The sequence below is a fragment of the Dioscorea cayenensis genome, chromosome 17, assembly GCF_009730915.1.
Source record: "Dioscorea cayenensis subsp. rotundata cultivar TDr96_F1 chromosome 17, TDr96_F1_v2_PseudoChromosome.rev07_lg8_w22 25.fasta, whole genome shotgun sequence".
Taxonomy (NCBI): domain Eukaryota; kingdom Viridiplantae; phylum Streptophyta; class Magnoliopsida; order Dioscoreales; family Dioscoreaceae; genus Dioscorea; species Dioscorea cayenensis.
In genome coordinates, this window is record NC_052487.1 from 3,390,347 (window position 1) to 3,401,991 (window position 11,645).

General features: G+C 28.6%; 1 protein-coding gene across 2 annotated transcripts; it reads right to left on the bottom strand.

The window, feature by feature from the left end:
* Window positions 1-7,291: 7,291 nt before the first annotated feature.
* LOC120281344 (bidirectional sugar transporter SWEET2a) lies at window positions 7,292-11,320 on the bottom strand. Of its 2 annotated transcripts, none has more exons than XM_039288192.1 (7): window positions 11,139-11,320; window positions 10,381-10,417; window positions 10,125-10,278; window positions 9,812-9,970; window positions 9,601-9,720; window positions 9,367-9,497; window positions 7,292-7,681 (listed from the first exon to the last, which is right to left on the bottom strand). In XM_039288192.1, the coding sequence occupies exons 1-6, from the start codon at window positions 11,200-11,202 to the stop codon at window positions 9,384-9,386; spliced, it is 648 nt and encodes a 215-aa protein (XP_039144126.1). In that variant the 5' UTR covers window positions 11,203-11,320; the 3' UTR covers window positions 7,292-7,681; window positions 9,367-9,383. The 2 variants fall into 2 exon arrangements, with proteins under 2 accessions (XP_039144126.1, XP_039144125.1); XM_039288191.1 differs by having other exon boundaries at window positions 10,059-10,278; window positions 11,139-11,318.
* Window positions 11,321-11,645: the final 325 nt, after the last annotated feature.

Sequence of the window (11,645 nt, forward strand, 5' to 3'; positions counted from 1 at the left end):
TTCTTTCTTTTTCATGTGAATAAGTGTGCATGTAATTTTTCCCCAACATACTTTTTATATTTCAGGAACTTGTGCTTCTCTTATTTACATTATTAATTTCTTTTAATTTTATTTGTATAATCAGGACCATGCTTCTTGGTATATAAAGGTATTTTGATTTATATCATATAATAACATTATAAGGGATTATATCATACGAAGAAAAGCAAATATACCATTTTGGGTTTTGATCCAAATAGTTGAGAGTATTGTTATTTAAATAATTAATTTTAAGTTTGAATTTTTATATATGGAGCTCATTTGAAAAATTCTACTATTAGATTTTAATACTTCCTTCAAACTAATTTTGTGTTTTATAGTTTTAATTTTCATTATCTTCACCCAAACTAATTTAATGTCTCGGTATATATATTTTCAATCTTGAGCGACAGATTGATTTAGTCCCTAATTTCTAGAAAATCCTGTGGGTCAAGATTTAGATAAAATATAAAACCTATTTATTATATATAAAATAAAAATGAAATAATAAGATAATCCGGTTTCATATCATAATGTTAGGGAAATATAAAATAATGATTATAACTTCCTTTTTCAACTTTATCAATTTTATTTTTGATAATTCCGCCGTTCATTGGGAGTATGTACTTCGACTTCCATGTATGTATGCAATTATTTTATTAAGTTAACTTTTATTTTTATTTGATTTTCAACGCTACCCATATTTTTATAAACAAAATCAAATTATTTTTAAAATAATAATTTTTATTTTTATTTATTAAAGTTGATAAACCACAACTTCGTTCAGAAAGAATAATTACAAATGAATAAAACATAATTACAAGATGAGGCAAAGTATAACTAAACAAGAAATAGAAGAATGCCATAAGGTCGAGAACTCCACCAATATACGAAAATAATAAATAAATAAACATCAAATAAAACAATAGACGATCAAATAGTGGTTTTTAGGAGATAATCATCGAAGGGGATTATTAATTATAAGTAACACTTAGTAAGTGATTGGGGTTGATCTCTTTAACCATATTCAATATTAGACATCAATTCATCAAAATCGAGTACACAATCGAAAAGAAAAGCATATTATATCCACTTTACCGTTAAATAAAAACTTATATTAATTTTTCAAAATTTATCTAATTTAAGAAATCACAAAGATTTTATTATTTTTATAATTTAGTTTATTACTCTCTCTCTCAACATAGTATTTTAGTTATCTATATTGAGAAATATATATATATATATATAAAATAAAAATAAAATTAGAAAAATTGATTTAATGCTGTATAGATTTTCTAAATGAATATATATATAAAACAAAATTTTATAAATTTTTATAGTAAGAGCACGCCATGATAAATAAACCCAGAGGAAGTAGTAGATGATTGTGATGGAATTATCCGGCGGTTTGATTCTTTTTACTTAGATATTTTTAATTTTATAAAAATTAACTACATACAAAGCATCATAAGACATATATGGTTGGGTTCCATGTGTTGTCTTAGTGGGATCATCCAAATGCTCCATGATGTAATTGTGGTAATCTCATGCTATATATTTCATTCTTTCATAGTTGGTGGCAGTCCCTATTAGACTTTTGATAAGACCATGCTCTTATTTTATTAGATATCTTTTATCTTATCTTACTATTTATTTGGCTTTCAATCAATTTTATTGGGATGTGAATGTGACCATATATAATTATATATACATACACACAATTAATTAAGATTATATTAATTTTTTTTAATTAAAAAAATGGACTCTCCACCATGGCATGGATTACTATCTAAAATTAGGCAACACTTTGTCTGATATGACTTACGTCCAAACCCAAGTACAAGACTAAGTGGTACCCGTTTATTAATGTATTTATTTATTTATAAATAAATAAATTGGGTTCATATAGTGTTTTTTTAATAAAATTCAAAAAATAAATAAATAAAAGAGGGTTATGGTAAATGAACTTTGAGTAAAATATAGTAGCTATTAGAACTAATTGTTTGAAAATGAAATTAGCTATAATAAGAACGACTTAATTTTGCTTTATAATTTAGTCAATAATAATTTCTAGTGCCGTGACATGAGATGAAGTTCTCCACAAAGAAAGGATTTATTGAAATGATAATTTTTATGAATTTGAACCAATGATACGAAGAAAAAAAAACCATAAAATTAAATTTATGCAGAAAAAAAATGTTTGATGTGTCAAAGGAAAAAAATGATGGGATATAAATCTACTAAAAATGTAATAAAATTGGTGGTCTTATGTAAAACACCTTCCTCAAACAGTAAGTTAATGGTTTACGAAAATCACTTGCTTTTATCAAGTTTTAAATAGATTTAAAAAAATACAGAGAAATAACAATTAAAATTATTAATACGGAAGAAAGAACACTCATTTAAAACTCCCTAGGTGTGAAAGAGTGTCCTTTATTCTCTCTTTCTATTCTAATTTTTTATTACATTTCCTCTCTATTGCTAGTCCATTAAGAATCCATAAGAATTTTTTTAAAAAAAATAAGAATCCATAAGATTTTCCCCCGATTTCACTAGATAAAGTTATTTGATTTAGTTTGACTCTGAAAGTACATAAGTATAGAAAAAAAAAATCCCATTTAGTTAAAAATAAATAGAATTTTCTTTTATGAAATCATATTAAAAGTGGTCAATTTCTCCAATGCCTTGTGTGAAGTAAGTGCTTTCCATTTCATAGTATTTGTGATATTTTTAAAGTGGAGAAACTTTGTTTTCATTTGTCGTCATTAAAGTTCTAGTTAGGTATTAATTAGGCCAGGTAAGGTTAAAAGCTTCTTTTTGTTCATCCAAGCATGGTGAAGAATGCACTATCATTAAAAAGTTATATGTAGTGCCAAATGCACTGGTAACTCTCAAATTCATTAAAGTGTTTTCTTTTACATCAAATAAAAATATATAAATAAATAAGTACCTAAGTTTCAATTAAAAATTTAGAGTAACTTGCAACTCCAAAACATCTCATGATTTATTATATTATATTATATTTTTAAAATAAAAATAGATAAATCATTGCTTTATTGAAATAAAATTATATAATAATAAATTTTACTTTTATAATTTTATTTATTTTAATTTTTTAACTTGAAAATAAATATCATATGATAAAAAAGAAATTTGTAAAACAAAAAGCTTTTTTGTTATTTGAAAAGATAAAATAAATAATGATGTATTTTGCCTTTGAAATAGATGTATGTAGGCTTATTATTTATTTATTTATTAAATGGATATAAAAGAAAAACATTATTACTTTGTTGATCATGCGAAGAGAATCATGCTACAACGTGGGTGCTATATTAAAAAAAAATGAAAAATTGAAGGCATTATTAGTGCGGTGACTTTATTGGTAGCATTAAAAACAAAGAATAAAAAATAAAAACACTAGGGAGAAAACTGAGAAGGACTCTTGGAGACAAGTGTGGCCATTGACCTTGGCCATTGACGTCCGTACCAAGTTTCAAAGAGATGCAATTTGGACATCTTGTTGGTGCTATATTCATTATTATGTTGTTTTTTTATTATTATTATTTTCTTTTCTTGATTTGGTATGCTTGTGTCCCTCCCTGTGTGAGCGGGGAGTTGGTTTTGGAGTTTATGATGAATATAAAATACATAAATAGTAAGTGATATCTAACACTTCTAATAAAAAATGTTAGATGTAATAAATAAAATTTTGGACTATATTACTTATATAAAGAGATTATAGCAGTTTAGAGGTTGTTTGATTACTCATAAGACCATCTCTAACTATGACTACTGAGTAGGAATTTTTATTTTTATTTTTTAATATGTCTTCATATTATCTCTTGCAAAGCAGTATAATTTATATCATGCAAAATAGTATAGTTGCTTTCTTAAATGTAAGATAGTTTATTTTTTATATGATAGTTTAGTATTTTATTTTTCACAAGATAGTTGTATTTATCTTCTATAAAATAGTTTAGTTTATCTTTTGCAAAATAATAGAATTTATTTGTCTAAAGATAATATTATAGTTTTCTTTCCTCATAAAAGCATAACTAGTTATGAGTTCTAATATTAAGTATTATATTAAATCATTATGTGGTATATTATAGTCCAATATAAGAAAGCTATGAACAACAAGGAAAATAGGGAGACCCAATTTAGTCTAGTCATTTCTCTATTATCTAAAGTGGTTCAATTGCAATTCTTTTTGGAGGACAAGCATGTTATAATTAGAATAAATGAGATCCTTGGCTCCTATACTAATTAGCTATGATTTCTGTTCCACAAATTTATTCTTATATTAGAATTTATATATAAATCTATATAATACATTTTATATAGAAGAGGATCCTACTAAAAAGCTATTATATTACCACATACTTAGCCATTATTATGATATTTTAGTAGTAATTTTTAATGAATATCATAGTGATCGGAAAGATCCTTCCCTTATATTATCTAGTTAGTTTAGTATAGTAGACCCCAAAATTGATATCAGATTAATTTGGGGTCATGGTTATCTCCAACCCTAAATTTGTGTTGTGGAGGGGATGATTTGGGGTTAACTATTTATGACCCCAAATTTAGTGTTTCATATTCATTATTTTTTAATCAATATTTATTATTTTTACTATTATGATTAAAATGATAAAATTAACAATTCATCTTTAATATAATTATAAGTAATCAATTTATATAATTATAAGCAATTCATACTGTACATCCGGGTTCCAGTACTGTTTAATACTGTTATATTCATAAAAAAAGGCGCTTGTCGTCTATTATTCAAAAAAAAAAAATAATTATAAGCAATTAATTAAATTAATTTATGATAAATTTATTAAACTAAAACACTTAAATATATATATATATATATATATTAAAAACAATGAAATGTATGTGTCTGTGTCTCTGTGTGTGTGTGTGGACCCAAATGTTTCATATTTATTATTTTTTAATCAATTTTTATTATTTTTTATTATTATGATTAAAATGATAAAATTAACCATTCATCTTTAATATAATTTTAAGTAATCAATTTATATAATTATAAATTTTGTGTGTAATTAATTAAATTAATTTATGATAAACTTATTAAACCAAAACAGTTAAAAAAATATATATTAAAACCAATGAAAGACACATACAAGAGGAATTTATAACAGAATACATTCATAATAATATTAATAATACTACATAAACATTCACTGATAATAAACCAAGCTATTAAATAATATAGAGAAAATGAATTATAAGTTTCTGAAAGTTTTAAAACATTCCAAACAGACTTTTTGATATTTGAATTTGCTAGGCAGTCCTTCATTTTTCGAACAGTTTACTTTTTAGTTAATGCAGCTCACTCCGTCAGTTTATTCTATCTTACAACATGTACTTACCGCTTAAAATGTATAGTTTTCGTTTAATAATGGGTGCTTTTATATAACCACATAAATTTTCATTTAACATATAGTATATTTTTATTTAATATTTGACCTTTCCATTTAATATCTAACCTTGCCGCTTAATATTATGTGTTTCCGCTTAAAAAACCTAGAGCCATTTATGTCAATGTTAGTTATTTTTATGATAGAAAGACAAAAAAGTACATTGTCAGGAAAAAAAAAGAGATTTTTTTTGGAATACCCAAACTTGGTGAGACAATATGTGAATAAGTGAAACTCGACGGGATTTTTAAGGTATTTTTATAATAACATATTACATTGTAATAAATATTTAATTAAAATTATTGCTGAAAATAATTAATTTCAAGTATTTTATGATTCAATAGTAATAATAATAAAAAAATAGGATGAGTAAAAGAATATTCTCAAAATATACCTTTTGGGGTAAAATTTGGGGTTTGTGGTCAAAGTATAATTCACTATAGCATAACCAAATTTAGATTTGGGATAAAAATTTGAGGTTTTAGGTTGAAGATACTCTCAGTGAAATCACAATAAACTATAATATATAATAATAGTAAAAGTTTTATATTTTAAATTACATTATTATTGTTTAATTTGTTGTAATTAACAATATTATGTTTCCATTTTTTGTTATTTAGTTTATTGTAACTGAAAATTTTGTATATATTTTGGTTGTTTGATTTGATGCAAGTTGAAGAATACAATCACCATATAAGTGGGGGTAATGAGATTACCCCATTATCGATTATTAACACCAAGATATTTTTATAATTAAATGTCAAATAACTTTAGTGGTAAAATAACCATGACAGTGACGGATGCCACTTACTTTACATTATTTCAACTTACAGCTTTTGATGTAAGTTGAAATGTTGTAAACATTGGTGAGATGTAAGTTATTTTACATCCAAGTAAATGAAACTTTTACATTACAACTATTTGCAGGCAACTAAACAGGCCCTAATGTCTATAACGAAGAGAGGAAGACCATGACTTTAACTATTTCAGCTGCTTCTACATGTGTATTTTTTTAAAAAAAATTATTTTTATTTGTTTTTTGAGAATGAGACAAACGCGTCAACTATTGGATAACCCAATGGTATAACACCAAAGTATAAGGAGGAGGTCATGGGTTCAAATCCCTCCCCCGACAGTACTATTCACTATACTGTTCATACACTGTTCATCCGGGATTTTTATATTATTCTCATACTGTACATATATTATACATCCGGGTTCTAGTACTGTTTAGTACTGTTTATATTCATATAAAAAGGGCGCTTGTCGTCTATTGTTCAAAAAAATGAGACAAGCGCAAGTAGTCATAGGCATTCACATAGGCAGGTAGCATTGAAGTTTTCTATGTGCTCCACTCCTACGGTCCTACCATTAGGAACCAGTGGCACCAATGTGTCCAGAACCTGAGCATCAACCTTCTAACAAACCAAACCTATAGTAAAACTAGTGCCGTTGAACCAAAGGTCCTTTGGTTGTATTTTTATTGTTAATCATGTGATAATTTAATAAAATTTGCATATTCATAATGAACTGAATACCCTCAAATTCAAATGGTCCAAAAGAAAAGATTATCCAGCTGACATTTTCTATAAAATTTAATCATGTAATTAATATATTGAATAATTAATTTTAAATTTTGATTTATCAATCAAACATCTTTCAAAGGACAGTGCTTAGCGTATCTTCAGTTAATAGTTAATTCCGTTATTTTTATTTATTTATTTTTTTTTGTTATAGTTTAATGGTTTGATTAATTAAGTTCAATAGCATGTATTTTTTAAGAATGCCAAGCATGAATATTTGAAGCTTTAGAAAAATACCCAAAATAAATCAATTAGAGTTTGTGAATCACATATAATTAATTAACAATCTTCATACAAACATTTCAAACAGAAATCCTCAAAACATTAGAATGCACTTCTATTGCCAAAATGACTCATGAACATCATAAATTTTCAGCCCGAAACAAAGTCAGACTTGGCAAACGCATACCATTTAGCCAAGAAGGCGATTGAATGTCGGCTTGACGAGCATGAAGATCATCGGACAGATTGCAAGAAATTTATGCCTCAACAAACCATTGAAGACAAAGATCAATCACAATCCAAAAGGAACGAGGAAATGCGATAAAATGATTCATCCTCTTGTGGTGTTCATGCTGATAATATTCAGATAAATCCTCGATGAATAACTGCAGTCGATACAAAACTACACATCTGAAATTAAGAAGAAGAAAAATAGCCATTTTAGAAACACAGTTAAACGTCTGCAAATGCAAAGATATTCAGAAAAATAAGAAAAATATCGATCAATAACGTTTAGCTGAAGTTTAGCATGGAAAAAAGAATACCTCAACACACATATTCACTCTCATTCAACAAATGAGTTATAGTCTTACTCAACATAGTTTCATCGCCATTCGTATTTATTGTTTTATGGTATGGACAAATAGCTCAATATGGTTAGAAATATTTTCAAGAATATGATTTCTGACCATGAAGGCTGGAGTATCATACTATCATGTGGACTTTTTGAGGTTAAGTTTTAATAATTCTGCTATTTGTATGTTAAACTCTTCTATACTTGTTGATTATATCTCCTGGGTTTAACTTGTATATTTTGATTTCTACAATGTCCTAAGATCTTAATTTCTGCAAACGGTTTGACTTAGGCTAACAAAGAAAATGGCAACTTATCACACCCATGTGTCCCAAATTAGAAGGGGCACGGCCGGATAACCAGACCCGTCCGGTGAACCGGGCCCAACACATGTCATAGGTGGTTCTAGCAGGCCAGGTCAATCTGCCAAAACCTAAGTTGGAGAAGTGGTTTTATTTTTTATTTTATTTTTTTCAACAATACAAGGTTCAATCCCTACTTGTATCATTATTAACCTTTCTTTTATAATAAAAAAATAATTTAAAAAAAAAATTCAAAAATTCAACTGGGAAACCTGCCAGGTCAAGAGTTGAGAAAACCTTAACCAATAACCGGGCCCACTATAATGCGGGTCAGTCCTGGTTTATCAGTCCAACAGGATTTTTCAGGGCTGTTTCCGGGCACGAACCGGGCCGGTTGAACACCTGACCCAAATGAGAAAATAGTGCTCTTGAATTGAAAATTTGACCGTGTAGCTATAGATGAGAATGGAATTCAAAATATGTGCACATGTCTTCATCTTTGGGAGAATCAAATGTATGCCAAAAAGAAAAACATGTCTGAAAATGACTTTAATGACAGGATTGCAAGCAACATCTCAAATCGACTATCACATGCGAGAACAAACAATTGAAGATCCCATTCGGCACAATATGAAACCAAACCAAATCCCAAACTGGCTCTAATAATAATTCGATGAATTAAATATATATGTATATAAGCATTTATAGCAGATCATATGTACTCATTTATGGTATTATTGAGCATACATCCATACTTATTTTTCAATTCTATTTCCTTCATGACAGTTTCATATATGCTAATATTCCATTCTTATGTTGCACATTCATGGTAATTATAATTAAAGAAAAAGTCCTCTGTCCTGCTTTATCTTTCCGTGGTTTTTGCTAATTAACTAATTCAATTAAGCTCAATTAGAAGCTTTGACAACAGGAATGCTAAGTATAGGGAAGTCAAATTGCAGCCGCCCGCCAAATTCACATTTTTTTTTCCGGAAATGACACCTAGAGAATTATTCTGAATCAGTTTTTTGTTCCCTTCGTGAAGAAGTATGGTCAAATGATAGGTAGGTAGGAAAATGAAAATCTCAAATTAATCAAGAATGATGTGCAACTATCGTATTGCAATTTTTCATGCATGAATTCAAATGGCACAAATATAAGCGGAAAAAAAAATGATACTAGGATAGTATAATGACTACAGTGAAGATGATGTATTTGACCTTATCTGCAGGTAAAATCATCGATATGATGCTATCAGAGGTAATCGGGATAAGTCCATCGATTTACTGCTGTAGTACATGTAGAGTATCAGTTGCACAATACCGAGTATTGTCCCAATACCATTCGGGAGCTGAAATTCACGTTCAAACAAATCTAAATTTAGTAAAGGAGTTTAAAAAAAATGAAAGGGAAAAAATCACTAACAGATAAAAAGTTCGCGTGAAGGTTCTTACATATATGAAAAAGTCATGTAACAACATCCCATAAGTGAAGAATGAGATGCTCATCAAGAAGGTCGCGAGTGAAAGATAGAACGGCATGAACTCCACACTCTTTGTCTTAATAACCAAATTCTGACATTGGAAAAAGAATTAACATTGTGTTAGAACTTGCCCCATTAGTTTAAATTTCGACACTTGAAGATATTATCGAATTGAAACTTACAATGATGAATAACGGGGAAGCGAACATGGAGATGAGAGAAGCAATACTAAGATATCCGACAAAGTTTCGCCTTGCAGAGCCATTGAAGAACTCAAGGCTAATATAAATGACCAAAGCAAGGGTGGAGAAAACAGCAATCAGAAATGAGGACATCTTCAACTTCATGCAAAAAAAAACGAAGAAATCAGACTAAAATCACAACTATAATAATTTCCAGACATGACAAAGTTCTGTAACCATGGCAAACCTTCCTCGAGTTCTCAGAGTATATGATAAAGATGATCACATAGGTTAATTGGAAGACAGCCCCTACCGAATTCACCGTCGCAACAAGAAGAACCCCTCCCGGGGTCACCCAGGGGAGTCCATACCACAACACAATCAAGCAATTCAACAGAGAATATATATAAGGCAATCCGGAGAACTGTTCAGTTGATTTGTTCCCAATAATTCTCCTGAACGTAGGACTGCAAACAATTCAAAATTTAATAAAAAAATAAGATTAAAAGATGCGAAATTCACTGTGGATCAAAACATTAAGAAAAGAAACATGACAATGAGATACTTACAATGGTGACACAAACAGCACAAAAGCAAAGAGATTGCCTGCACAAAAAGAGAAATGGAAGAGTTTCTCAAACAATACAAAACCATCATCAAAATTTAATCTTTCGATTTGCAAATTCATAAAGGTTCCAACTTTAGGACACAAACAAACAGAAATTCCTAAATCTTTTGCCCAAACACCATCAAACATGGAAACAATCATATGGACTAAAGCAAAAAAAAAAAAAGGTTTCCTGCACAAAAACTGAAATGCAAGAGTTTCCAAATTTATAAACCATCGTCTTCAAACAACAAAGAGAAATCCCAAAATCTTTGCCACTAACTCCATCAAACATGAAAGCAAATGCATGAACAGAACTAAAAAGCAAAGAGATTGCCTGCACAAGAGGACAAACGCAAGAGTTTCTCGCACAATCCAAATTCACAAACCATCATCAGAACCTAATCTTTCAATTCCCAAATTCATAAAGGTCCCAACTTTAGGACATCCAACAAACACAAATCCAAACTCTGTTGCTCAAACACCATCAAACATGAAAACAAACACATGAACAAAAAGCATAGCCTGCAGATTTCTTAAAAAGTCCATACTCATAAACCATCAGCAAAACCCAATCTTTCAGTTCCCAACTTTACAACATTAAACAAATTTTTTTTTTTATAATCCAAAAATCTTTGCTCAAACAACGTCAAAAACGAAAACAAACACATGAACAACAATCAAAAGGAATTGAAATAATATAGAAAGAGAGAAACATACCAGCAACTCCAGCTAAGTAAGAGGAAACACCATGCGAGGAATACCCAAGAGAAGCCATGAACATCTTCTCAAATGCCTCAAAAACACAACAATGCTGAGAGCCAAGAACAACACGTATATAATCCAAGCAAGTCCCAATCTCTGTCGATTGCCCACGTTCGTGAAATGCTGAGTTCCTCTCTTCGAAATTATTAATAATCAACGCAGAGAAAAACTTCCTTGTTTTTTTCTCTAATTGTACTTGTTTTTACTTATATAACCTTGCAAAATCTTAAAATTAATTTGTTACCCAATAAAATCCTATAAGTTTACCAAATGAATTTATTTAATAATAATTAAAAAAATTAAAAAAATAATGTTAATAAATATTAATTGAATTAGTAATTAAATACAAAAGCCACCTGGTTCAAGTGATTAGAGACACTAACTCGGATGTCTTAAGGGAGGATAAAAACGGCATGAGTTTGAAACCCATGTAAATATATTAACTCTGTTTGAATTTGAATT

What these genes read in the sequence shown, in the direction of transcription:
- LOC120281344 (XM_039288191.1), bottom strand. Translation starts at nt 11,202, where the DNA reads ATGTTCATGGCTTCTCTTGGGTATTCCTCGCATGGTGTTTCCTCTTAC. An exon ending in ACTCTGAGAACTCGAGGAAG is followed by an intron (nt 9,971 to 10,058) that starts GTTTGCCATGGT and finishes TTTTGCATGAAG; the next exon opens with TTGAAGATGTCCTCATTTCT. An exon ending in CTTCCCCGTTATTCATCATT is followed by an intron (nt 9,721 to 9,811) that starts GTAAGTTTCAAT and finishes TTCCAATGTCAG; the next exon opens with AATTTGGTTATTAAGACAAA.